The sequence below is a fragment of the Branchiostoma lanceolatum genome, chromosome 3 (assembly GCF_035083965.1).
Source record: "Branchiostoma lanceolatum isolate klBraLanc5 chromosome 3, klBraLanc5.hap2, whole genome shotgun sequence".
Taxonomy (NCBI): Eukaryota; Metazoa; Chordata; class Leptocardii; order Amphioxiformes; family Branchiostomatidae; genus Branchiostoma; species Branchiostoma lanceolatum.
Window position 1 is genome coordinate 7,080,876 of NC_089724.1, and position 24,573 is coordinate 7,105,448.

General features: G+C 40.8%; 1 protein-coding gene across 1 annotated transcript; it reads left to right on the forward strand.

Annotated features, from left to right (window-relative positions):
- The first annotated feature begins 1,093 nt into the window (after positions 1 to 1,093).
- LOC136429271 (SCO-spondin-like) lies at positions 1,094 to 24,384 on the forward strand. The gene is made up of 15 exons (XM_066419132.1): positions 1,094 to 1,338; positions 5,448 to 5,521; positions 5,722 to 5,925; positions 6,746 to 6,934; positions 8,105 to 8,218; positions 8,344 to 8,526; positions 8,793 to 8,963; positions 19,295 to 19,468; positions 19,616 to 19,789; positions 20,910 to 21,083; positions 21,231 to 21,404; positions 22,878 to 22,991; positions 23,439 to 23,558; positions 24,040 to 24,153; positions 24,341 to 24,384. The coding sequence occupies exons 1-15, from the start codon at positions 1,334 to 1,336 to the stop codon at positions 24,382 to 24,384; spliced, it is 2,028 nt and encodes a 675-aa protein (XP_066275229.1). The 5' UTR covers positions 1,094 to 1,333.
- The last annotated feature ends 189 nt before the right edge of the window (positions 24,385 to 24,573 follow it).

A 24,573-nucleotide genomic window follows, 5' to 3' on the forward strand; every position in this document is an offset into this window, starting at 1 on the left:
GAGGCATGCCAAAAGTCATTATTAACTTGATGACAACACAACGCAACACAACCTAGGACAACACAACACACAACGGAACACAGCACAAAATAGAACAGCACAACACAGCACAACACAACACCACACAACACAATATAACACAACAGAACACAACACAACACGGCACAACACAACACTACACGGCACAACACAACACAATACGGCACAACACAACACAACAGAACACACCGCGGTGATTCACACACTTTGACGGACGTTTGTTTTCAACTGTGCTCAATCTCAGTCCAGTGGCTCTTCACTGATGAATAATGGTTTGTTTTTAATGTTTAGATTACTATCATATGACGCACGTGGCGCACGTCTTTCTCTTAGCCCTTTTATCATATGTTATAAAAGAACGATGATAACCCAAGAGTCGAATCCCTTACTAACTAACACACTAACATCTGCAAATTTAGATCTTTTTCAAGGCATTGCTTTCTTTTGCCTTTGTTGTAGTTTTCTTGCCATGTCATGTTCAGATCGGTGATCGTCTGAAATGCACGGGTGGCCTTTTGTTGAAATTTGCCCTAGAGCTGGGAATGTAGGGTGGTGTGTTGTCGATGTTTATTTTGAAAACGAGATCTCAGATAGGTATTGCAAAGATGTTAAAACGTGTGTAACTGTAAGATGTTTTCTACTATTTCCACTATTTCATTGACCTTGCTCAGCAGTTGCAAAACTGTTTAGCTTCCCTCCAAGTTGAAAAAAAACCACATAATGTGATTCAAATGATGTATAAACAAGTTAACCTACGCTTGAACGCTTCACATGGCATTTATCTGTCTGAACGTCTTTGTCGGAGCTGAACTGGTTAATCATGTAACATCATGATCCAGTCATGCGGAAGCGTAGGCACGACACACGGGTCCTTGTGGAACGGTTATGACACTGATGGTTTGGGGGGGGGGGGGGGTGTGGACAATGACCACTGAAAAGAAAAAAAGCAGAGTGCCTAATGTAGACACAAAGTACATAACTCAATATCAATTTATGAAAATCCCACGGTTCTTCTTAAGAATGGAATCGTCCAAATAAATACGTCATTGCGAATCATTAAATTACCTCCACTTACTTCAGCTATGTTGTCCTCGGCTAAGGTTAACATGCCGTGCAGACGTCTGACTGTTTAGTTCCAACACGAAAAGGGATCCGTGTTGAGTTTGTAGAGTGATTTTTGAGTCAGCTATCAACAGCAGTTTTCAGTTACAATTTTCTGGATGAGAAATTGCTACAACCGTGCGGGACCAAGTGCTATAAACGACAAAAACGCGGCCTGTCAATATACCCGGAAATGAGGTAAGTGAAAAATAATCACTCCAGTTTTGAACACGTCTCGTAACATGCATTGCGGCTGTGGGATTCTTTCATCCTCGTTACTTTTGAAGTAAAAAAAAAGTGTGTGTTAGATAAGGTTAGATAACGAAAGCATTGGGTCTAGAACATGCTATGGGCAGTACCGAATTGTATCGACCCAGAGCACTTTATGTGGCTTCAAACTCAAATTAAAAAACTCCAGTTTTTAGCCATTTCTACACATAGTAAGTTTCAATAACACTATACCATTACATATCGATATTCAAGGAGCAAAGATGCGATGTCGCTGTGTGTTGAGCACTCAAAAAAAATCCAAGCGCTGTCAGGCTGCACCAGTTGAATTTATCGCCGGCGAAATCAAAACAGCTGTGAGCGAAGAAAACTGAAACTTTCAAACAGTGAACAGAGATTTGGTGTTCTCCGGTGTCTATTCTAACGTATGTGATATTCCACTGGTAACCTTTTGGTAGGAAGAAAAGGTAAGATTTTTAGTCAGTCGAACCGCAGAGCTCTATGCGCATCGGTTCTGCGCAGCCTTCTCTAAGACGGCTTTTTCCGGGTCACGGCCGGACCCGGGTTGGACCTGTTGCATGGGTGTAAACAACTACCTGTGGTGCAACAAAAAGACCTCAGACCTATATAATGTTTACACTTTTTCACATCTACATGACTTGCCTGGTATAACCATGTAGATATTTCGTGCATTGTAAAAAGACATCGAACGCTGTGGCCTTCGAAACATTAAGAATATTTGGTCAGTTTATTTGTGTTTGTCTTATTTACAGTTCACCTGGAACCAACTAGATATTTACATCGCGTGATAGCCCATTTCCTCATCTTTAAATTGATACCAAAGTTCCTAGGATAATTTTATGGGAACCGGTTTTGCCCCCGAAAAAACTGCGACAATGTCTACCTTGCGGTGGTGAAATTTCTGCCTAGTTCTAGCTACCGATGCGTGCACTCCTGCGCTTTGGATGCATTTCGATACATTTCGCGTGGCATAACAAAGCCCATTTTTTTGTAAATTAGAAGCTGTATGAACGCGGCTACCACATGCAATATGATAATTGACATGATAACAGTCAAGTACAGTCAGACAGAGGTTTTAGTACAAGGTACCTGATATTTACAAAATAGTCAAATTTGAAGTCAATCACTTCGAACTCCTGCGTTCGAACGACCGAACCCAGCCAATACGTTCCATTTTCCTGCCGCGGGGGTCAGGCGAGGTCAGGTGCAATGTTGCAACCGGTGTTGGGAACGTTGATGAAACTTACGGCTCAAGTTTTGCCGTCTAAAATTAATATTCTGAAACATTTCCAAATAAGACTAATATCATCTTGAAGCCAGGAAAAGTGAGATTCATATGCAAGTTTACCAATGCCATTAGATAAGCTTTGAGTTCTGTAAAGCATGGTAAAAGGACATTGTGTTTGTCTTCTTCTTCAGAATAAGACGCCCTGCAAATTGACCTCTTGTTAGTTTTTTGGGGGGCAAAACCGGTTCCCATAAAATTATCCAAGGGACTTTGGTATCAATTTAAAGGTGAGGAAATGGGCTATCAGGTGATGTAAATATCTAGTTGGTTCCAGGTGAACCGTCAATGATACACGCACAAATATACTGACCAAAAAATGGTCAATGTTTCAAAAGCCACAGCGCTCGCTGACAATTTGCTGTGCACGAAATAACTACATGGTTATGTTGGGCAGATCCTGTAGATGTGAAAAAATATAAACATTATGTAGGTCCGAGGTCTTTTTGCTGCCGACAGGCGGTTGTTTACACCCATGCAACGGGGTCAAATCGTGCCGCGGCAAACGCCGTAAAAAAGAAAATAAAGCGTTCTACGGTGACCTGCGGTTCGACTGTAGTGCAGTTAGTGGGACGTGCCTAAGGTCATGGATATTCCCATTCTACTCAAGCACTATTCACATTACCTCGAGAGCTGTCTCTTGGGCAAAATTTTTTACCAATCTCTCACGTTTACCTGCGTCATAAAATATCATGAGTCAGTGAGGAAACAGGAAAAAATACAGATTTCCCGAAAAACACTGTGTTTGACGTCGTCATGTATGACTAATGCATAAAGCTTAGCCTGCCCCCCTCCCTTGGTGGTGCTTAGACTGGTATGCTACGTAAACGTTGCTCAAGGCAAGTTGACATTTTGAGCCAAACGGAATGTGACAGAACAATAGAATCCTTTTTGGTCATCATGGGATCCCGGGACGGGGTAGGTGGGTCAGGGGCTTTTGAGCCCCCCCCCCCCCGTAACTCCTAAACTACAGACTTTATGACCACCAGGGTTTTAGAGGATGATGTATAAGTGAAATAGATGTTATATGACAATTTTGGTGTCATAACAGCGTAGTATGACGTACATGTAATCATGACGTTATTTACGTGATTTTATAGGCTTGAACCGGTATTCCCATAAAACTCAAAGATATGCGAAAAATTTGAACAGAAATGTTGACCAACAGAATATCAATGTCTGCTAAATGTTTTTTTAACGATCTGCTATCTTGAATCCACAATTTGAATTTAGAAAAATTATTTTTTCAGTAACTAAACCCCCAAACACAATGAAACACAATGAAATAGACTAAAACACTTATTTGAATATTTTTGGTATAAAAATATCGGGTAGTGATGATTTTTAAGGAAAAATCGACTGATTATGTGTAAGCTAATGATATGATACGCCATCTTGGATTTTGACCGATGACGTAATCAAATTAGCATAATTAATCAATATTAAACCATAAAAGGTACATCAAATTGCACCAGATGCAGTTAATGTCAGAAAATACGTGTGGTTCAGCAAGAAAACAAGAAAACTACACTGTTAAAACCGAAATTACAGAATTCTAAAAATGCCTGTCAGAAACCCATTGCCATGGCAACACGAAGAATCATGAACTGACATCAATAATTTGAAATTGTTACCAACTAAATTTTAGGAAAAGTTACTTCGTTTGGTTGTTGAAGAGGCGAGTCATTAACGTTATTATCATGAAGCCTATCCAAACTGACCCATATAAGAGTAGACAATTCCTGTATGACACATAGATCCCTTATACTACATGTATTAAGAATGCATTTCAGAATTTACATTTGTCCTTTTTGAACAGAAGATGATAGATTTCATTTTGAAAACCAACATTTCCACAGATAACATTCCTCCCTGCTGGGCGTCCTTCTGACATTGCTGTGGGCGGCTCTACTTACAGTTCCGCCCGTTTAGATTTGACTTGTATTGAAATGGTTTATTCTATTTTGTCATATGCTTACAAAAAAATTGATTTATTCTAAGATAGTAAACATTGTTGGGAACAAATAAACATTATACGAATGTTAACAGAAAGATAACCTCCCCCTCTACATAATGGGAGGAATGAGGATCACGGGTGTGTTATGGCGTCATAACACATGAGCAATGGAGGCTTCTGATTGGTCGACGTCATCTGACCATGTGATGATTAATAATAATGAATAGAAGCGAAACGTCCTTTCAACGCATAACACCTGGCACCATTTTATTCTGGTCGATAAGAGGGAGGGGCATAAGAAAAATTTTGTCGCTATATTTGTGGTTGCTAGCAGTGGTTCCTATGGGCCAACGATGCTGCGTACAACTTGACGCACATACTGATTTGTCTTATGTTCATGGTAGGTGATGTGTAGCTGTCTGCGTGGTGTATATAATAATGGCAACCACTCGTATCATCTTTATTCGTAATCAGATACATAGTACAGATACATAGTGCAGATACATAGTACAGATACAAATACAGATCGAGTATGGTGACCGTGTCAATTGACACGGTAGACTTCGCGTGAATTTGTTTAAGGTGGATTACAGGTTGCGAGACCCACACACTTTGGGCATCCGCCTTCTCCAGCGGCACCAATTCGAGGGAGACGTGCTGGTTCTGGTTGGGATGCTTACAGCGAGCTGCCGGATGACTCGTACACTCGAGGTCCGCCTTGATAACGCCAGCCCGCCTGGCGCTGCTCTCGTCCGCCAGTTGAAGACACTGCGTGGTGTAACCATCGATCTAAATGACGATTTCTTTCTGTTTTAGGGTCATCATCGGCCTCGTGGTTTGTCTCCCCCTCGTGCTCTATGTTGCTCCTGTCGGCGGAAGGAGAGTTAGAAGTACGTCTTGCAGATTGTTATATTTGAGTATAAAAATAGTGCAGTAGTTGATGGTTAAGGTTTGCTCCATGCACCATTGTGTAACACACCACCAACAGTTCTGTAAATGTGCCATGTTTTACTTTCATGTATCTGTATGTTTTCATACTAAATCAAAGTACTAAAGAGAGACATTACGTAATAATGTGTCTGTCTTACAGAAACGTGTAGGCATTTGACATTTCCGGACACGACAAGTGATTGCAACCGGAACCCAAAGGCAAACGGGCGGTATCCTAAAGGAACCGTTTGCAGACTTGACTGCAGGGAGGGATGTATAAGGCTACAGGGAAAAAGTAAGAGGGTATGCAAGGTCAGGGGCCGGTCAAAATGGTGGACTGGAGGACGCGGACTGCAGTGTCTTTGTGAGTGGTCAACTTTCAAATACATATCTGTAAAATCGTACGAGCGTACGACATAATTCGTATTCCAGTGATTTATCATTTTGCACAAGCCACGTGTCCAAAACGCGGTGCATTAGATTGACGTTGCACTGGTGGCATTCCTGCGAAGCATCGCGTATAGTTATTTCTCTTTACTCGTACGGCCACGTTGATTCGATTCTATGGATGACATCCTTTGGGAACCCCAAAATTGATGCGAGCTTGCGAGTAAAAAAAGCTTGGCAAACAAGAGTTCGCCAAGACCTCATATCTCCATGAAAGATTCTGATTTATGCAAATGACTTACACATTTACATGATATATTCTTGGACATGTAAACCTTTAAGTAACTTACAAATATCGCAATATTGACATTCAGGTCATTTACCTCTTGGATGTATTATGACACTTTTGCATTAATTATGCAAATTTGTAGTCCATAGGAATGTTTGGAATGTTAGTGTGTGTTTCTGAACAGCATAACTCCAGAAGTCGTGAATCGATCTTTGTGATATGTAGTATTTTTATAGGAGTTGACAAAAAAGGGAAAAGGCATATAATTAATTAATATGGGATTTCCAAGGCACCGCAATAGAACTCCCGGCTTTTATATCTCGCGTTCTGGACATGCTAATGTCGTTATTTTCAAATTGAGTGGTAGACAGCTTTACCCATACATTTTCTTTGCCATACTCGTGTTTAGCATTTGTTTATTAACTCAAGTACCCGCTAATCATTGATGATTATTAAATGCAAATGAAAGTGTTAGAGGGGAGCCTATAAACCATTTCTATTTATCCAGGTAACCCCTGTGATGGTGCACCCAGCCACCCCGAAGGTTACACCGGTGACTGTGGTTCAGCCCAGCCCCCCTACCCAGTCGGACACTACTGTAACTTCACCTGCCCGTACGGATATGTCAAGACGTCAGGTGATGGAAGGAAACTCTGCGACAACGGCCGATGGAGGGGAAACGACATTATGTGTGAAGGTACCTTATTACCTTGTCTACGAACTTCAAGGTTATGTTTGAGGTAGCTTTTGTAGCGATGTTTTTGTAACTATGAACTGTTTTCTAGAACTACTGAGCTGTATACGCCAAAAATTGTTACTCAAGCAACTGGATACAATTTTATCCAGTCGCTTGAGTAACTATTTTTGGCGTATCTTATTACCTGGATGTCTAACCTCCATCAAGTACTCGGCTGTATGTTTCGACGTACCTATCGAAGAGACGAAAAATGTATTAACTATAATTTAGAACGATATGCTATTTGAAACAAATGCAGTTTTTGGTATCTCTAACAAGTAGTTTAACAGCCATCTCAATATGAAATTGCAGATATAGCAAGAATTTGTTACACAACATTTATGTGAAAACAAAAAATGAAAACGTTGGCGATCGATACATATAAGGAATTATGTACAAGCAACAGACACAACAGAAGGCATTATACTAAGCTTTATGTGGCTTGTAAGATGAGAGTACGGAAGGGTTACAGATAGTGACATAAATATCCTCAAAACCAGGAGAATCGTCAACACAAACCCATCAGGATTTAAGAACTCTATAAAAACACCGCTCTCTGCACACTTTATAGAAACCCTTGCTTATTCGGCTAATATATGTGGTCGTGGAACTCTAGTATTTGTAATAAAATCTAAATGTACTAAGAAGGTCATATCAAAAATACACATACAAGCAGTCATTCTGGTAGACTTACACACATATAGATGTGAATGGTTCTCCTATATATGCAGTAAATGAACCTCCTTGGTCATTCCCATACTTCCTTGATCAATAATGGGATCCGGAGGGAAATATTCTGCATTTTCTCCAAACTGTTACCTTTTTAGTTCCCACGGTTTCTCTATGAAACCCCATTGTTGGAAAAAAATCAGTTGGATGTTTTCAAGCAAGCATCCTAACTGTGTGTGCGATGCCAAGATGAAATTGCAGATACAAATTGTGATCCGAACCCGTGTCAAAATGGCGGAGGTTGTACCGACGGGATAGCCAGCTGCAGCTGTTAATTGAAATAATACAAGGGAATGAGATAATGATGATGATAAGTACATAGTAATGAAATAAACAAAAAGTAAGATGAAAGTCGTCAACTAGCAGTAATTCTAAACTAAACAGTTATAATAATGGTTGCAGATACAGACGACTGTGCTTCTGTGACGTGTCAAAATGGCGGAAACTGCACCGACGGCATCGGCGGTTACACTTGCGATTGTGCTGAAGGATATGAAGGAGTTCACTGTGAAACGGGTGAGTTCAACTAAGTATTACAACTAGATCTTTCATTACAGATTTTTCACAGCTAAACAAGCCGTTTGAATCCGATTTTAAGTCAATTCCAACCATTTCTTAGACTTATCATACTTTTGCTACAGCGTCCTGTCTCGTGCGGCCTTTGTACGGTCCGTCAGCAGACGACAACTACTCCAGAAGCTCTTGTATTAACTATGAAGTCCTACTCCCTGAAGTAACGGCCCTGATAAGGTCTTTCACTAGGTCCCTTGTGGAACTTGGACTGAGTAATATTCGGAGGGACCTAGAAGAGCTACGTGTGTCGGGTACGTAAACATTTCAGAAGGTATATCCCTCTGTGTTTTCCAACCATTTCTACAGATGTTTTAACACTTCATCATTTGAACTTGAAGTCATTATCGTTTGAACTTGTAAGTGTCCAAATGCCTTAAGCTTTCCACTTGTCTAAAGACAATCCAATGTTCGAATGACACAATGTTTGTAGCTTTTGGTAGGCTTGATTATTCTCAACAGAAGGGTTGGAGCGATTACAGGCAAAGAAAAAGGAAATCATTATTTGTGTTATTTGTAGTTGATGGTGGTTGGTCAAACTGGGGTCCATGGTCCGACTGCAGTCTAACGTGTGGAGGTGGTACAAGGTCTCGGGACCGAGCCTGCACCAATCCGGCGCCAGCTAAGGGTGGGGCGAACTGTGTTGGACCAGATCAGGAGACACAACAATGCAACACGCGGACGTGTCCAAGTAAGTCTCAGCTATTTGTATCTCCTGTGTCTCCGATTTTCTCTTCCTGTAATTATGTACATATCCAAGGTTTTTACCCCACATTATTATTCAAGCAAACAGCATAAACAACACTAGAGTTCCACGAACGCATTATCTTCGCCAAATAATCAAGGCTTATTATGGAGAGTGATTGATATTCACGTGCATATCACCCCCTGCAAATTTGATCATGCACCATACCATTTAAAAGTTATGATGGGGCGAATGAGTCCAGTCTAGATGGGGTAAAAAATCATTTGGTAGTACAGGACTAGTATATGTGTAGAGTGTGCTGGTACAAATGTATATGTTATAACTGGTCATGAAAAAATATGAGTATGTTGATATTATATGGGCCACAAAGGTTCAATATTGCAGTGTTGTAAGTTTAAAGTGATGATGAAATGGCACAGTCAATATATATGAATAGAATAAATTTTTATTCCATATCATACACATTTTGAAAGACATAGTACATGTTCATGTGACTTTTCCGCACCTAGCAGTGGTGCAGTTTTAGTACAGTGTACTCTCCAAGCAGAGGAGTGGGTCTGGCTGGTTTTTGTCGTGTTTTTAGGTGTTTTTGTCAGGCTTTCTATTTTGTCCCCTTTTCATTTATGTCGCCATTCGTGGTGAACAAAAATGCCTAAACTGAACGCGTTAAAAACCAGCAGGACCCACACCTCTGCTTGGAGGATGGTTTATTTATTTGACCTACATGTACGTTTCTGCAAGGCCATCTGGTTACATGACCTGACAGTCCCATGTCCGATTATGAAATGCAGTGGGTTAACAAACTTTCCTTTCATCACCTTCGCCGAGAAGGTTATGCAGAGGGTAGCGTTTGTTTTGTGTGTTTGTAACGTACAGCATAACTCGAGAAGGCTTGGATGGATTTTCTTGATATTTGGTAGGTGGGTAGGTCTTGATGAGACATGGAAATGATTAGATTTTGGGTCCCCTAGCGGCTTGTTACGGTACTGCAGTGGAACTTCCTGTTTTGATATCTCGTGTTCTGGACATGCTACGCCATGGTCCTGATTTTTGAGTGGTAGATAGCTCTTTGGACAGAGAGTAAGTGGTGTAGGTTTTGGACCCCTAGCGGCTTTTTTGGAACAGGTTTTGCTTCAGACTTTGAAATAGAATAACTCAAGAAGGGCCTGATGGATATCCGGATGGTCATGATTTTTGGCAAGTAGCTAGCTTGAGTGATGATGTACATGATTAGATACTTATTATGCAAATCAGCATCTTGTTGCATAATTAATGAGGAAAGTTTATACAGCCACCAAATTCCATAATAGGACTCTCAAACATGTGACATATGTAACTGAAGATGAGAGAAATATTAATAGATGTCAACTAGTGATAAATTGAATGAGCTTGAGGTGTGTTCTGGAGCTCATTCACACGTGTTATCACAAGTAACACGTGAATCAACTGAAATACTTTTCAGAACTAACGTTCGATAAATGTGGTAAATAGCTAAGACTCTTTCAAGTAGATTTATCAACACCAGATAAAAGGCGATATTAATACTTCTCCATAATACAGAGGCAGAATCCACAACCAATATTCAAAATCATAAACAACAATATTTTTAAACGTCTATGTGATGATATTCATCAATGTTTATGTAAATTTTCTATGAATATTTTTCTATTTCTATCTATAAAACATTGATGAATTGATAACATATTTAAAAATATTCATGAACGTTCACGTATTTTATGAACATTCATCAATTTTCTGTACATTAATTCAGAACTTGGAAGATTTGGAATTTCCGAAATTTCCGGAATTTCCAGAATTTCCGAAATTTCCGGAATATCCGGAATATCCGGAATATCCGGAATATCCGGAATTTCCGGAATATCCGGAATATCCGAAATATCCGGAATATCCGGAATATCCGGAGTTTCCGGAATATCTGGAATATCCGCAATATCCGAAATATCCGGAATATCCGAAATATCCGGAATTTCCGGAATATCCAGAATATCCGGAATTTCCGGAATTTCCGGAATATCCGCAATATCCGAAATATCCGGAATATCCGAAATATCCGGAATTTCCGGAATATCCGGAATATCCGGAATTTCCGGAATATCCGGAATATCCGGAATTTCCGGAATATCCGGAATATCCGGAATTTCCGGAATATCCGGAATATCCGAGATATCCGGAATATTCCGGTAGAGCTATGGACAACTTCTGTAGTTTGGGTGAAGGCGATCAACTGGTATGATTTATGAGAAACACTCCTAAATACATCAGTCAGTCAGGAGTATGACTAGAGTATGGAACTAGTTGCACCATCTGAGCTCTGTAAATACCAAATATCACGACGATCTGTCGACCCCTTCTCAAGTTATTAATGTCCGAATGTCAAAACAAAAACACCCACAAGGCCAAATTTGTGGCATGAACTATCTACCTCACAAAAATCATGAAAATTTCAGAAAATATGCCTCCAAATTTTGAAGCTCTGTTGTAGTACCCGCTAGAAGGCCCATTATCGAACTTGACCCTTCTTTACAGAAACCCTACCCATCCACTAGATATCAACAGCTTCTTGAGAACTTGTAAACATATTATAATATCACAATATTATGATATTACAATATCATAATATCATAATATCATAATATCATAATATCATAATATCATAATATCATAATATCATAATATCATAATATCATAATATCATAATATCATAATATCATAATATCATAATATCATAATATCATAATATGAAGGATATTCAAGGCGTAAGGCATCATATGATATTCATGATATTCATAAATTCATGAATTCAGAAATTCAGAAATTCGTTAACTTGACTCGCGGGACTGTGCATATAAATTTACATTTATAAATTGAATTCACGAATTAATGAATTAATGAATTAATGAATTTTTGAGTTTATGAATTTACGAATTTATGAATTTATGAATACTATGCGTTTCAATATTATTATATATTTTCTAAAGAAAGAATGAAAATTTACATAGACATTGATGAATATTTATAGACATTTACAAACATTGATGACTAGGAAAATACCCTTCTATTCTGCATCTGTATGATGGAGAAGTTTAGGTAATATCGCCTTTTTATCTGGTGTTAATAAATCTACAAGGATGTTACGTTTTATAAATATACGTTTCAACATAGATAAATATTCATAGATATTAATGAAAATTTACATGAACATTGATGAATATTCAAAGACATTTACAAACATTGATGACTATGAATATTGGGAGGGATTCTGCATCTGTATCATGGAGAAGTTTAGGTAACATCGCCTTTTTATCTGGTGTTGATAAATCTACTTGAAAGAGCTCTAGCTATTTACCGCATTTATCGAACGTTAGTTCTGAAAAGTATTTTAGTTGATACACGTGTTACTTGTGATAATAATTGGCAACACACCACGCAAGGAGTGGGGTTTGTAGATGTTAATGCTGTTGACCGTGTAACAGTGGGGGTTCAAGCGCCTCCAACTGACCAGTCTAACTGGTCGCGACCTTTTAGCCTAGTGGTTAAGGCGTGCGTGCCTGTGATCTGGCCTCCGGTTTCGGCGTGAGTTCGAATCTCGGTTTCTACTCGCTCCTTTGATTTGTTTCACTGGTTCCCACACCGGCCCTGTGAGTAACGATCAGATTACACAGGGAATATCGTACTCGGAGACTCGGGACCAGTCTAGAAAGAAAAGGGGGAGTAGTGTAACAGTGGGGGTTCAAACGCCTCCAACTGACCAGTCTAACTGGTTGCGACCTTGAGCCTAGTGCCTGTGATCTGGCCTCCGGTTTCGACGTGAGTTCGAATCTCGGTTGGGATCACTTCTGTTTCTGCTCGCTACTTTGATTTGTTTCAACTGTGGTCGATAGTTTGGTGACTGTGGTAGCTATGCACTTCACTCCATCGGCTGAAATATATCGGCTGTGTAGGATTGACGTCTTGTGTAGCACATGCAAATCAGTAAGCGGTACTCAATTCCATCATGATGTCATCAACATGGACACCCGTCAACGGCACCTGCGTCCCATTAAGTGTGATCAAGTCAAGAGGTCACAACCTCGAAGTATGCCAAGCATCTTGTTGACAAACACGCGGTCTCTGGTAAACAAACTTGACGAGTTCAGCTTAGTTCTAGCCTCCAGTGAAGCTGATATTGCCATCGTCACTGAGACGTGGTTCTCTTCAGATCTACCAACAGAGGCCACATCTATCGAGGGCTACAGTTCATTCCGCAGGGACCGCCCCGACAAAAGGGGTGGAGGCGTAGCTGTTTACGTGAAGAACTACATAACAGCGAAACCTGTCGACCTCGCAGTTCCTGCCGAACTAGAATGCGTCTGGGTCCATCTTCGCCCCCCATGGCTCCCCCGGGAGATCACGTCTATCGCTCTTTGTGGAGTGTACAACCCTCCAGCGTCACCCAATGAGGACGCGTTACTGGACCACCTGTCAGAGTCAATGGATTTACTTCGGAATTCCCACCCAGACATCGGTTTGTTGGTGCTCGGTGACCTGAACCGTTTAGATTCCAGCCACCTTTGCCGCAGCCATTCTCTAGAACAAGTGGTGGATATACCTACTCGTGGCAACGCAGTCTTGGACCAGATTATGACGAACATAGGGGGATTTTACAGATCACCCTCTGTCGCTCCCCCGGTGGGTAATAGCGACCATAACTGTGTCCTTCTATTCGGAGAACGAAGAAAGCCACCCAATTACACGCGCAAGAAAGTAGTGAGACCTATGCGAGACTCTGATCTCAGGGCATTCGGGTCCTGGATTACTTCCCACAACTGGGATGAAGTCCTCCAGGAAACCAACACCCAGGCGAAGTCTACTACCTTCTACACAACCCTGAATCAGGCCATTGAGAAGTTCCTTCCGGCCAAAACAGTACGCACCCACTGTAGAGACAAGCCCTGGATCACGCCGATGATCAAATCACTGATCTCAAAACGCCAACGGGCTTTCAAGAAGGGTGACACCTGCACTTGGAAGCATTTAAGGAACAAGATAGCACGTGAAATTTCAACTGCTAAGAACAAGCACTACCATGACAACATCAAACACCTGAAATCTGCGGATCCGAGAAAATGGTACCAGAACATCAAACAGATGGCAAACTTGTGCAGTGATCCCACAGACATTGAAGTGCCAGGCGTAGATCAGACCTGCACCCAGACTGTGGCCAACGCTATCAACCGACACCTGGCGTCAGCATCCCAACAGCTCCCTCCGTTATCTCTTGCGGATCTACCATCCTTCCTTCCCGCTCCTGGTCCTCCCCCGAGAGTCTCCGTGTGGGAGATGTACCACCGGCTCCGCAGAGTGAAACTGGGCAAGGCATCCGGGGTGGACGGTATCTCTGCGCGGTTGGTGCGAGAATTCGCGTTCGAACTGAGTACGCCAGTCAGTGACATCTTTAACTCATCTCTCCAAGAAGGGACTGTGCCCTCAGTGTGGAAGATGGCTGATGTTGTCCCCGTTCCGAAGGAGAAACCTCCACGTCTTGAAAAGCTGCGGCCGATATCCCTGACACCCATTTTCGCCAAGGTTTGTGAGGGATTTGTCACCGAATGGTGCTTAAGCGACATCCTCCCTACTATAGATCCCCGTCAGTATGGATCACTAAAGGGAAAATCCACCACGCACTATCTCACTAGCTTAATCCACCACTTGGCTAGTACAACAGACAAGCCTGGTTACTGCAACACCCTTGTCCTGACTGACTTCACACGCGCCTTTGACCGCGTGCACCACTTGACTGCAGTCGCGAAACTCCTCGACCTAGGCGTTAGGCGCTCGATAATCCCCTGGGTGTGCGCCTTTCTGTCAAACAGACAACAGCGTGTAAAATACCAGCAAGTCTTGTCAGAGTGGGAGACACTTACTTGTGGAGTTCCGCAGGGAACAAAGTTGGGACCACTTGTGTTCCTTACACTCATCAATGATGCGTCTCCGGTGAGTGAAGATTCGGCCGAGGCTTGGAAGTACGTGGATGATATGTCCCTGTCGGAGGCGAGACCCGTTACGCATGATTCCACGCTACAAACTGACGTCGATAGCCTCGTACGTTGGACTGAGGACAACCACATGCAACTCAACCCTTCCAAGTGCATGGTAATGCTGATATGCTTCACGCGGAACCCCCCTCCCCCACCTGTATTGACTATTAAAACATCAACACTTCAAGTCGTACAGTTCGCTAAGATCCTGGGGGTGATCTTCCAAGCGAACCTGAAATGGGACGCCCACGTCAACATGATGGTAAACAAGGGGAGCCGCAGACTGTACTTGTTGCGGGTACTTAAGAGACATGGCCTTGACACTACAGACTTAACACTAGTCTTCGTTGGCTTTATACGACCAACTCTGGAATATGCATGCCCTGTGTGGCACCCAGGTATTACTAATGCCCAGTCTCGAGCGATTGAGAATGTACAAAGAAGAGCTTGTCGTATAATTCTCGGCCCCAACTTTGTTAGCTACAGCATGTCACTGAATCAATTGTCACTACCATCTCTATGTAACAGACGACACGAACTATGTGCTAAGTTTGCTACTTCCTTGTTAAGCTCCACGACGTTCTCCAATTGGTTGCCTCCAAACCGTGTGAGTCTCCATGGCAAGAACCTTAGGTCTAAATACCAGTTAACGCAATTCAAATGTAGAACAGGTAGATATAGAAAAACTACTCTACCGTACCTGGTTGACCTTCTCAATAACAAAGCACTTAGTAAGTAGATATTTTAAATTGAGTCTTGTTAATTAAGATATGTGATGTTTTAATGTAGGTATATCTGTTTGATTTTAAACTGATTGTAAGACATACCTCAGTTCAGCTAATAGGCTGCCTTTGTATGTTTGTGTCATGAAATGACAAGAATAAACCATTCATATATAGTCACCCCCCCCCCTCCTCCTGTTCCATTTCTGTCTGCTCTGAATGCCGTTGCTTGTGGCAGAAAATTTTTAGTCTGTTGTCGGCCATTCAAGAAGGTTTCCACGAAACAGAAGTGAGACATCGACTGGTTGTGTTGATCTGTCAGCTCTCATATTTTTTAGATGTTCCGCGTAGGAGTATATTCAGGAACTTGACATGTAATACAAGTATCACGGTCTTCTGTGTTAGGTTGTTGTGTAACCTTTGACACAGGCAGCTGTTTTAGGAGTTCCATTTCTTTAAGAACATATATTTTGGTTTACAGTATTGTAATTCACTAATTGTATACGATTGAAATCCCAATAGATACAATCCGTTCAAACTCAACATGACGTAAGGCAACATATAACTGACCTGAGAATAAACGACCCATTTGCGCTCAAAGGGGACAACAGTTTTGTCCAGTGATCTACCTTAAATTTTAGGTACAGCCCCATGCTAAAGATTGAGGATACTGTTCTCGTCGTGCTTGGATCGTCCGCTTGCCGTAACTGCGAACTTATTGAACATTGCCGTTTGATGGGTACCGCATTTGGGTAAATCTTTCTTGTATTTGCTTTCACTGTCGAATTTTACGAGGAAGGTGTGGACATCATGGCATGTGCTGTCAATGTCTACGAATGCGCCGTTAACAACTCCGTCTAATATGTTAACGTTGGCAGTGACCACGACTCTTGCACCTACTGCTATTGACAATATCTCTCTAAAGCCTACTGTTTCACTTTTTTGGAGGGTGTTAGATTTGTGAGACCTGTTACTGTTTTTTCGTGTCTCCGTCTTAAATGTGAAACACCCTGGAGGGGAGTTCAGTCAGATCCTGATGGGTAGCATGGGTCTGTTTTAAAGATTATCCTGATTTTGAGGATTTTATGTCACTATCTGCGCAAGAACCTTTTCTTACTCTCATCTACGAAGGACTGTGGTCCACATCCAGTGTGGTATACAACTGCATTTTACAAACCAGATGAAGATTAGTATAATGCCTTCTGTAGTGCCTGCTGCTTGCACATTTCCTTATATTCATCGTTTTGACTTGTCCCGCACAGGACCAGACCTTTCCTGTGTTTGTTGATATAAGCTCCGTTCCAGCCGGAGTGTAGTTTGGCCGGTGGTTTTTGAGGTCACCAGAGAGCATCAACCTAATTTGCACAGGCCTGCTGACAAGCAGGTGTTGCCCTTAGATATAGGTCGACAAAGGGTACTTAAAAAATGTAATTATAAACAAGCCTATTTCACCACTAAATTAGACCCTAATTACAATTTCATACGTCTTTATTTGTTAATCATTACCTCAATAACCTACCTGTCCAAAACAATGCAAATTCATCAAACTCTACCCGAGTTATTCGCCTCCAAAGGTAACATAAAAAAGGTCTACTGCAGTTCTAAGCAAGCCTCTAGGGGGTCTAAACTTACATCACTTACTCCCTGCCCCAAGAGCTGTACGCCACTTAAAAATCGTTACCATAGCACTTGTATGAAATTTGACTACAGGCTTTCGGCGAATTCATAAACTTTCCTCATTTATTATGCAAATTGACCTTCCTCTTTGGCATCACTACCTATCCACGAAATATCATGCACAACCGCCAATAGCTCCTCGAGTTATGCTGGCGACATACAAACTCTCACACACACAAAGCCTGCTGCAGTTCTGTAGGAAAGCGCCAAATAAATTATTTCTAAACTTGACCTCCGTTCCCACAATTTCTTCCAAACTACCAAAAATCATTGAGATCCATCAACGTTTCCGTCACTTTTTTTGCCTACATACAAACACAGAAAAATTTAAAGTCCGCTGCAGTATTGTTGGAAAACGACAGGTGAACGATTTTTGAACTTGACCTTCCTTTGCACAACCACTACACACCTACCAAATATCATGAAGATCCATCAAAGGTTTCCCGAGTTATGCTCTTGACATACATACAGACCCACACAACAGCCGGCTCAACCGAAAACATAATCTACTCCGAGTTCCTCGGCGAAGATAATAACAGTACATTCACACTAGACGTCTACAATTCCACAAATATACAGTTACACATTGTTAAAGTGGTCATTCCAATTGGCTTTTTTGGCACGGGTGTGCTCCCTAGTTACTTATATCAACATGGGAGATTTTCACTGGCTTTTTTTGCGCTAGGGTGTGCTCTCTAGTTACTTATATTTACAGGGGTCATTCCCACTGGCTTTTTCGGCTAGGGTGTGTTCCCTAGTTACTCATATCTACAGGGGTCATTCCCACTGGCTTTTTTCGGCTAGGATGTGCTCCTTAGGTGCTCCTGGATTTTCTGTGCTAGGGTTTCTTTACTAGGACTTTTGTGCAGGGATGTTTTTCCTGGGTTTCTGTGCAGGGTTTCCTTGTCTGTTTATTACATATTTTACAAATTGTATACTCAAACACATGTATATATGGAAGATATTGACATATGAAAGAACGTTAGTCGCTTTTTAAATACAATTGATAGTAACCTCATTAAATCTTTATCTTTATCTTTATATTTTATGCATGATTTAGGAATTGCACATTTTGCTAAGGTTACCACTTTGTTTACAAAATTGCTTACCTTTGACTATATTTATAGACTGGAAAAAATTACTTGTTAACCTTTTTATTCAACTCCCCTTCTCTGATGATATATTCTCTATTATCTATCGCAGCCCAAGATCAGGTTCCTTCTACCATTACTAAATTCAGTAATAAGTTCTATCGCATTTACTATGAAATGTTTATCTCTGCTGGAGCTATTGTTGTGTCCGCTGCTATCAGATTCTTTCTTTATTCTTCACTACCCCATTATTTGGGACTAGGACCATAACAGTTACGTCTTTATATTTCCTTATCTTATTGACCATAATTTCTTTCACTAATATAAACAGCAAACGTGATACTGGTAATTTCTGTCTTTTACCTCTTTAATATAATGAGCTCTGATACCCATCCAATCATTTTAGATATTGCAGCATGTATTCGTATATAGTATTTTTATCCATTCTATAAAAGCGGGGACAACGTTAGATTTGTGAAGGGTTTTGAACATCTCTATTTACAGAATCATTGTTTCTTTACAAAATCTAATAATGATAAAGCTCCAGTCCTTTCTCATGTTAAGCCTAGAATACCATGCCATTTATAATTCTTATATTTTCTACAATAAATCTTTCTTTGATGTATAATGTTTGCAGTTGGTTTATAAGTTTGAAAACACCTTTTTAACTCTATTGGCTAGGCTAAAGTTATACTTCTGTAGTCACAATTTGTTCGTTTTACGCTCTATTTGTCATATGAACTTTGGTATGAGTTAGACATAAATTCCATGATATCTGCTGGTTGTAGTCGATGGTGGTTGGTCTGACTGGAGTCCATGGTTCGACTGCAGCGTCACGTGTGGAGTTGGCACCAGAACTCGGAACCGAGCCTGCACCAACCCTGCACCAGCTAACGGCGGAGCGGACTGTGTTGGACCAGATCAGGAGACACAGGAATGCGATACAGGAGTGCCCTGTCCAGGTAAGTCTAAGTTGTATTTTTGTATCTGTTGTATCTCCGATGTACTCTTCCCGTAATTATACTTATCCGACCAAAGTTGTACTTTCTAGTTTTCATTAATCCCTTCGGTATGGGTTCCATAAATTCCATGATATCTGCCGGTTGTAGTTGATGGTGGTTGGTCTGACTGGAGTCCATGGTTCGACTGCAGCGTGACGTGTGGAGTTGGCACCAGAACTCGGAACCGAGCCTGCACCAACCCTGCACCAGCTAACGGCGGAGCGGACTGTGTTGGACCAGATCAGGAGACACAGGAATGCAACACGGGGATGTTCTGTGAAAGTACGTTTGGGTAATGTTGTTGTATTTGTACCACCTGGCTTTTTTCGGCTAGGATGTGCTCCTTAGGTGCTCCTGGATTTTCTGTGCTAGGGTTTCTTCACTAGGACTTTTGTGCAGGGATGTTTTCCTGGGTTTCTGTGCAGGGTTTCCTTGTCTGTTTATTACATATTTTACAAATTCTACACTCAAACACATGTATATATGGAACATATTGACATATGAAAGAACGTTAGTCGCTTTTTAAATACAATTGATAGTAACCTCATTAAATCTTTATCTTTATATTTTATGCATGATTTAGGAATTGCACATTTTGCTAAGGTTACCACTTTGTTTACAAAATTGCTTACCTTTGACTACATTTATAGACTGGAAAAAATTACTTGTTAACCTTTTTATTTAACTCCCCTTCTCTGATAATATATTCTCTATTATCTATCGCAGCCCAAGATCAGATTCCTTCTACCATTACTAAATTCAGTAATAAGTTCTATCGCATTTACTATGAAATGTTTATCTCTGCTGGAGCTATTGTTGTGTCCGCAGCTATCAGATTCTTTCTTTATTCTTCACTACCCCATTATTTGGGACGAGGATCATAACAGTTACGTCTTTATATTTCCTTATCTTAGTGACCATAATTTCTTTCACTAATATAAACAGCAAACGTGATACTGGTAATTTCTGTCTTTTACCTCTTTAATATAATGAGCTCTGATACCCATCCAATCATTTTAGATATTGCAGCATGTATTCGTATATAGTATTTTTATCCATTCTATAAAAGCGGGGACAACGTTAGATTTGTGAAGGGTTTTGAACATCTCTATTTACAGAATCATTGTTTCTTTACAAAATCTAATAATGATAAAGCTCCAGTCCTTTCTCATGTTAAGCCTAGAATACCATGCCATTTATAATTCTTATATTTTCTACAATAAATCTTTCTTTGATGTATAATGTTTGCAGTTGGTTTATAAGTTTGAAAGCACCTTTTTAACTCTATTGGCTAGGCTAAAGTTATACTTCTGTAGTCACAATTTGTTCGTTTTACGCTCTATTTGTCATATGAACTTTGGTATGAGTTAGACATAAATTCCATGATATCTGCCGGTTGTAGTCGATGGTGGTTGGTCTGACTGGAGTCCATGGTCCGACTGCAGCGTCACGTGTGGAGTTGGCACCAGAATTCGGAACCGAGCCTGCACCAACCCTGCACCAGCTAACGGCGGAGCGGACTGTGTTGGACCAGATCAGGAGACACAGGAATGCGATACAGGAGTGCCCTGTCCAGGTAAGTCTAAGTTGTATTGTTGTATCTGTTGTATCTCCGATGTACTCTTCCCGTAATCATACTTATCCGACCAAACTTTTACTTTCTAGTTGTCATTAATCCCTTTGGTATGAGTTCCATAAATTCCATGATTTCTGCTGGTTGTAGTTGATGGCGGTTGGTCTGACTGGGGTCTATGGTCCGACTGCAGCGTCACGTGTGGATTTGGCACCAGGGCTCGGGAGAGAACTTGCACCAACCCTGCGCCAGCTAACGATGGGGGGGACTGTGTTGGACCAGATCAGGAGACACAACAATGCAACACGGGGGTGTTCTGTGAAAGTACGTTTGGGTAATATTGTTGTATTTGTACCACCAGTGAATTCCCCTTTAAAGAAAACAATCTGCAACTTTATTGATATTATTACCTTCATCAATAAGATTATGTTTGGTCAGCGTTCGTGTGTGTGTCTGTCTGCCTGTCCGTCTGTCATCACTGTAGCTCGAGAATGCCTGGATGGATTGTCTTCATATTTGGTATGTGCGTAGGTCTTGAGACCAAGAAATAATTAGATTTTGGGCGCCACTGACTTTCTTTGGTACTGCAGCGAAACTTCCGGCTTTGATATCTGGTGTTCTGGACATGTTATGGTCATGATCTTTTATTGGCGGAGAACTCTTCTTATGGTGATTAAGCCGTGTAGGTTTGTGCCCTTTTGAAAGTTTTCTTCGAACTGCAGGGACCGATTTTTTTAAAGTTTGAAAGAGATTAGTCCAGAGGGCGTTGACGGATCGTCAAGATTTTTGCATTGTAGATAGCTTAAGTAACAATTTACATAATCATATGCTTGTGATAAAAATCAGGAATTACCTTGCATAATGAGGATGGTTAAAAATCTACCTTTCATGATCATAGAACTCTCAAACAAGTGACATTATTTAACTGACAGAAAGAGGAGTATCGAAAGATACCAATTCTGCGAATGAAGACCTTATTTGCATTATCAATGTGAAAGTTGGAAGTCAAGCAAATGTGGCTAGTATAAGACAATAATAATGCAAATGAGAGCCTCATTTGCACCACTTATTAGGGAATGCTACAATAACCTTCTTTGCTTAGATAAGAATTCCATAGTTTGAACACCTAATGTTAATTGGGTATGTGTTTAGATTAGAACAAGTTTACAAAAACAGTTACTTTTGGAAAAAATTCCTTTGGAAATGTAAATACCTGCAATAGGAGCAAAATACCCTTCTTCGCGACCATTAAAGTTCAATATTCCTGATTTGAGTGAAATTATCGAGTTTTGTCCTGGTATCCCTTTTTGGCAAGTAAACAATTCTTTGGAAACGGAAGATTTTGTTTGCATGCTTGCATGTTTGTTTCGCATTACTACGAAACCGCAACTAGTTCTGTACACTTGACCGGAGTGATAGGTTTGATCCTTTTACACCCCTGCTCTTTTCGATACATCTGATGGGTTCTCTAACGTGCTCGAGGTGTAGATCTCCTGAAACCTGGGGGAATCCGGCATGATGTCCCATTCGTGGCGACGTACCTAAGCTAAGTAGCCATTTTCACATGATTTAGAGTGAGGAAATAGGTGCAAAGAGCCTTTCCCAGGTGCACAGCATTGGGGCCTGCTAGTGATATGAACCCAGAACCTTTGGATGCTAAGTCAAGGATCCTTACCATCGAACAATCCCATTTTGTAAGCGAAGAAAGCTACTTAAAAGATGTTTCGGAGCATTCGATTCAAAATGCCGAATATAATTGAAAGCGTTTTTGACATATCGTTTTGTATGCCGTTTCAGACGTCGACGAATGTGTCTTTGATCCGTGTGAAAATGGCGGAACTTGTGAGGATGAAGTTATCGGCTACGCCTGTACTTGTGCTGCCGGCTATGAAGGATTTCATTGTGAAACAGGCAAGTTTTCCCATTATAACTGTCTTACCGTACACCTCAAATTTCCCATGGCATTACATATGTAGCTAGCTTTTATAAAGTTTTTAACCGTGTTACTTTTGAGGTACAAAGTTCATTTGGAAATGGAGGCATCTACAACAGGAGTTAAACATCTTCCTAGGAGTTAAACATCTCTCTTTGCGACCATTTGACTTTAATCGTACTAGATAATTTTATATTACTATCCATTTTCGACGTTGTTATAAGGAAAACACAGCAAATTTCCGACTGTTTCTCTTTGGCAAGTAAAACTTTTTTTGGTAGCGGAAGATTGTGTAAGTGACGAAAGCTCCCAGCATACAGAAATCAAATCATTAGACTATACATATAGTTTGATTTTAAAATGCTAAACATCATTCACCTTTTGAAGCATACGCATTTGTCAGAACTTCTTGTATGTCGTTTCAGACACAGACGAATGTGCTAGCGCTGTTCATCCCTGTCTAAATGGCGGAATTTGCGTGGATGAGGTTAACGGCTACACCTGTACTTGTGCTCCCGGCTATGACGGGACTTGGTGTGAAAATGGCAAGTTTTCCCATTATTGCTGTCTTATTATACACCTGAAGTATTCTACGAAGGCCGTTAGGTAAATGCATCTTTTCAAGAAAAGGACAAAATTCATTTGAAATGCAAGTGCCTACAACGGGAAGAACACACCTTCATTTGCGACCATTAGACTTTAATCATCCTTTACTATTGATCTTCGACGGAGTTATGCAGAAAACGCGACAAAAAGATTATGATAATTTTGGTGTAGCAAAGCGAGATGTAATATGTTGTGAGATGTTTGCTTTAAGAAGAGAAAAATATTCAGTCCAACCTCATTCGTTAGATTACTTTGCACTGACTGGTCTAAGTCCATGATTTCACCAAAATGGGTTCACTCACCTTCACAGATACTATCTTATCTAATACTTGACATTTTATTTCCCTGAATTTACATTTTTACCTGATGAGCAAAATTAATCTAGCTTTTGCAGTCTCATCTAAAATGGCTTCATTGCAGATATCGACGACTGCGAGCCGAATTCGTGCGAAAACGGTGGAACGTGCATCGACCTGGTGAATGACTATGAATGCACCTGTCCAGATGGTTGGGAAGGGAAGAGCTGTGGGACAGGTACATTTTCAGGAAGATGATGATTCGTTGTTTTCTGCTGCTACCGGTCTCCATCAGCGTCTCAAAGCTACCAAACATTTCCCTAATAGAATTCCATTGTGGTTAGCGAGAATCTTAAGTTTTGGGAGTTCCTTTGCTTTGTAGCTTTGATATTTCCTTATCACTTTAACTGAAAATCAAACTCCAGAACGCAACAATTTTGTGGACATCTCCTTTGGCGTTGGCAACTAAGTCTTTTTTTGGGGGTACCCGAAGATTCTACACCTGTACTTGTGCTCCCGGCTATGACCATGGTCAATACTGACCGACGGAGGCCAGTGAGGACCCGAAGATTTCGTAAGCTAGCCACGAAAGCTGCTGAATTGAAGTCGTCAGACGTTTTGGATGATTTGACTTTCAAATCTCATTAAAAGCGTTTTA

What these genes read in the sequence shown, in the direction of transcription:
- LOC136429271 (XM_066419132.1), top strand. An exon ending in CACGGGGGTGTTCTGTGAAA is followed by an intron (nt 21,405 to 22,877) that starts GTACGTTTGGGT and finishes ATGCCGTTTCAG; the next exon opens with ACGTCGACGAATGTGTCTTT. An exon ending in AGGGAAGAGCTGTGGGACAG is followed by an intron (nt 24,154 to 24,340) that starts GTACATTTTCAG and finishes ATCAAACTCCAG; the next exon opens with AACGCAACAATTTTGTGGAC.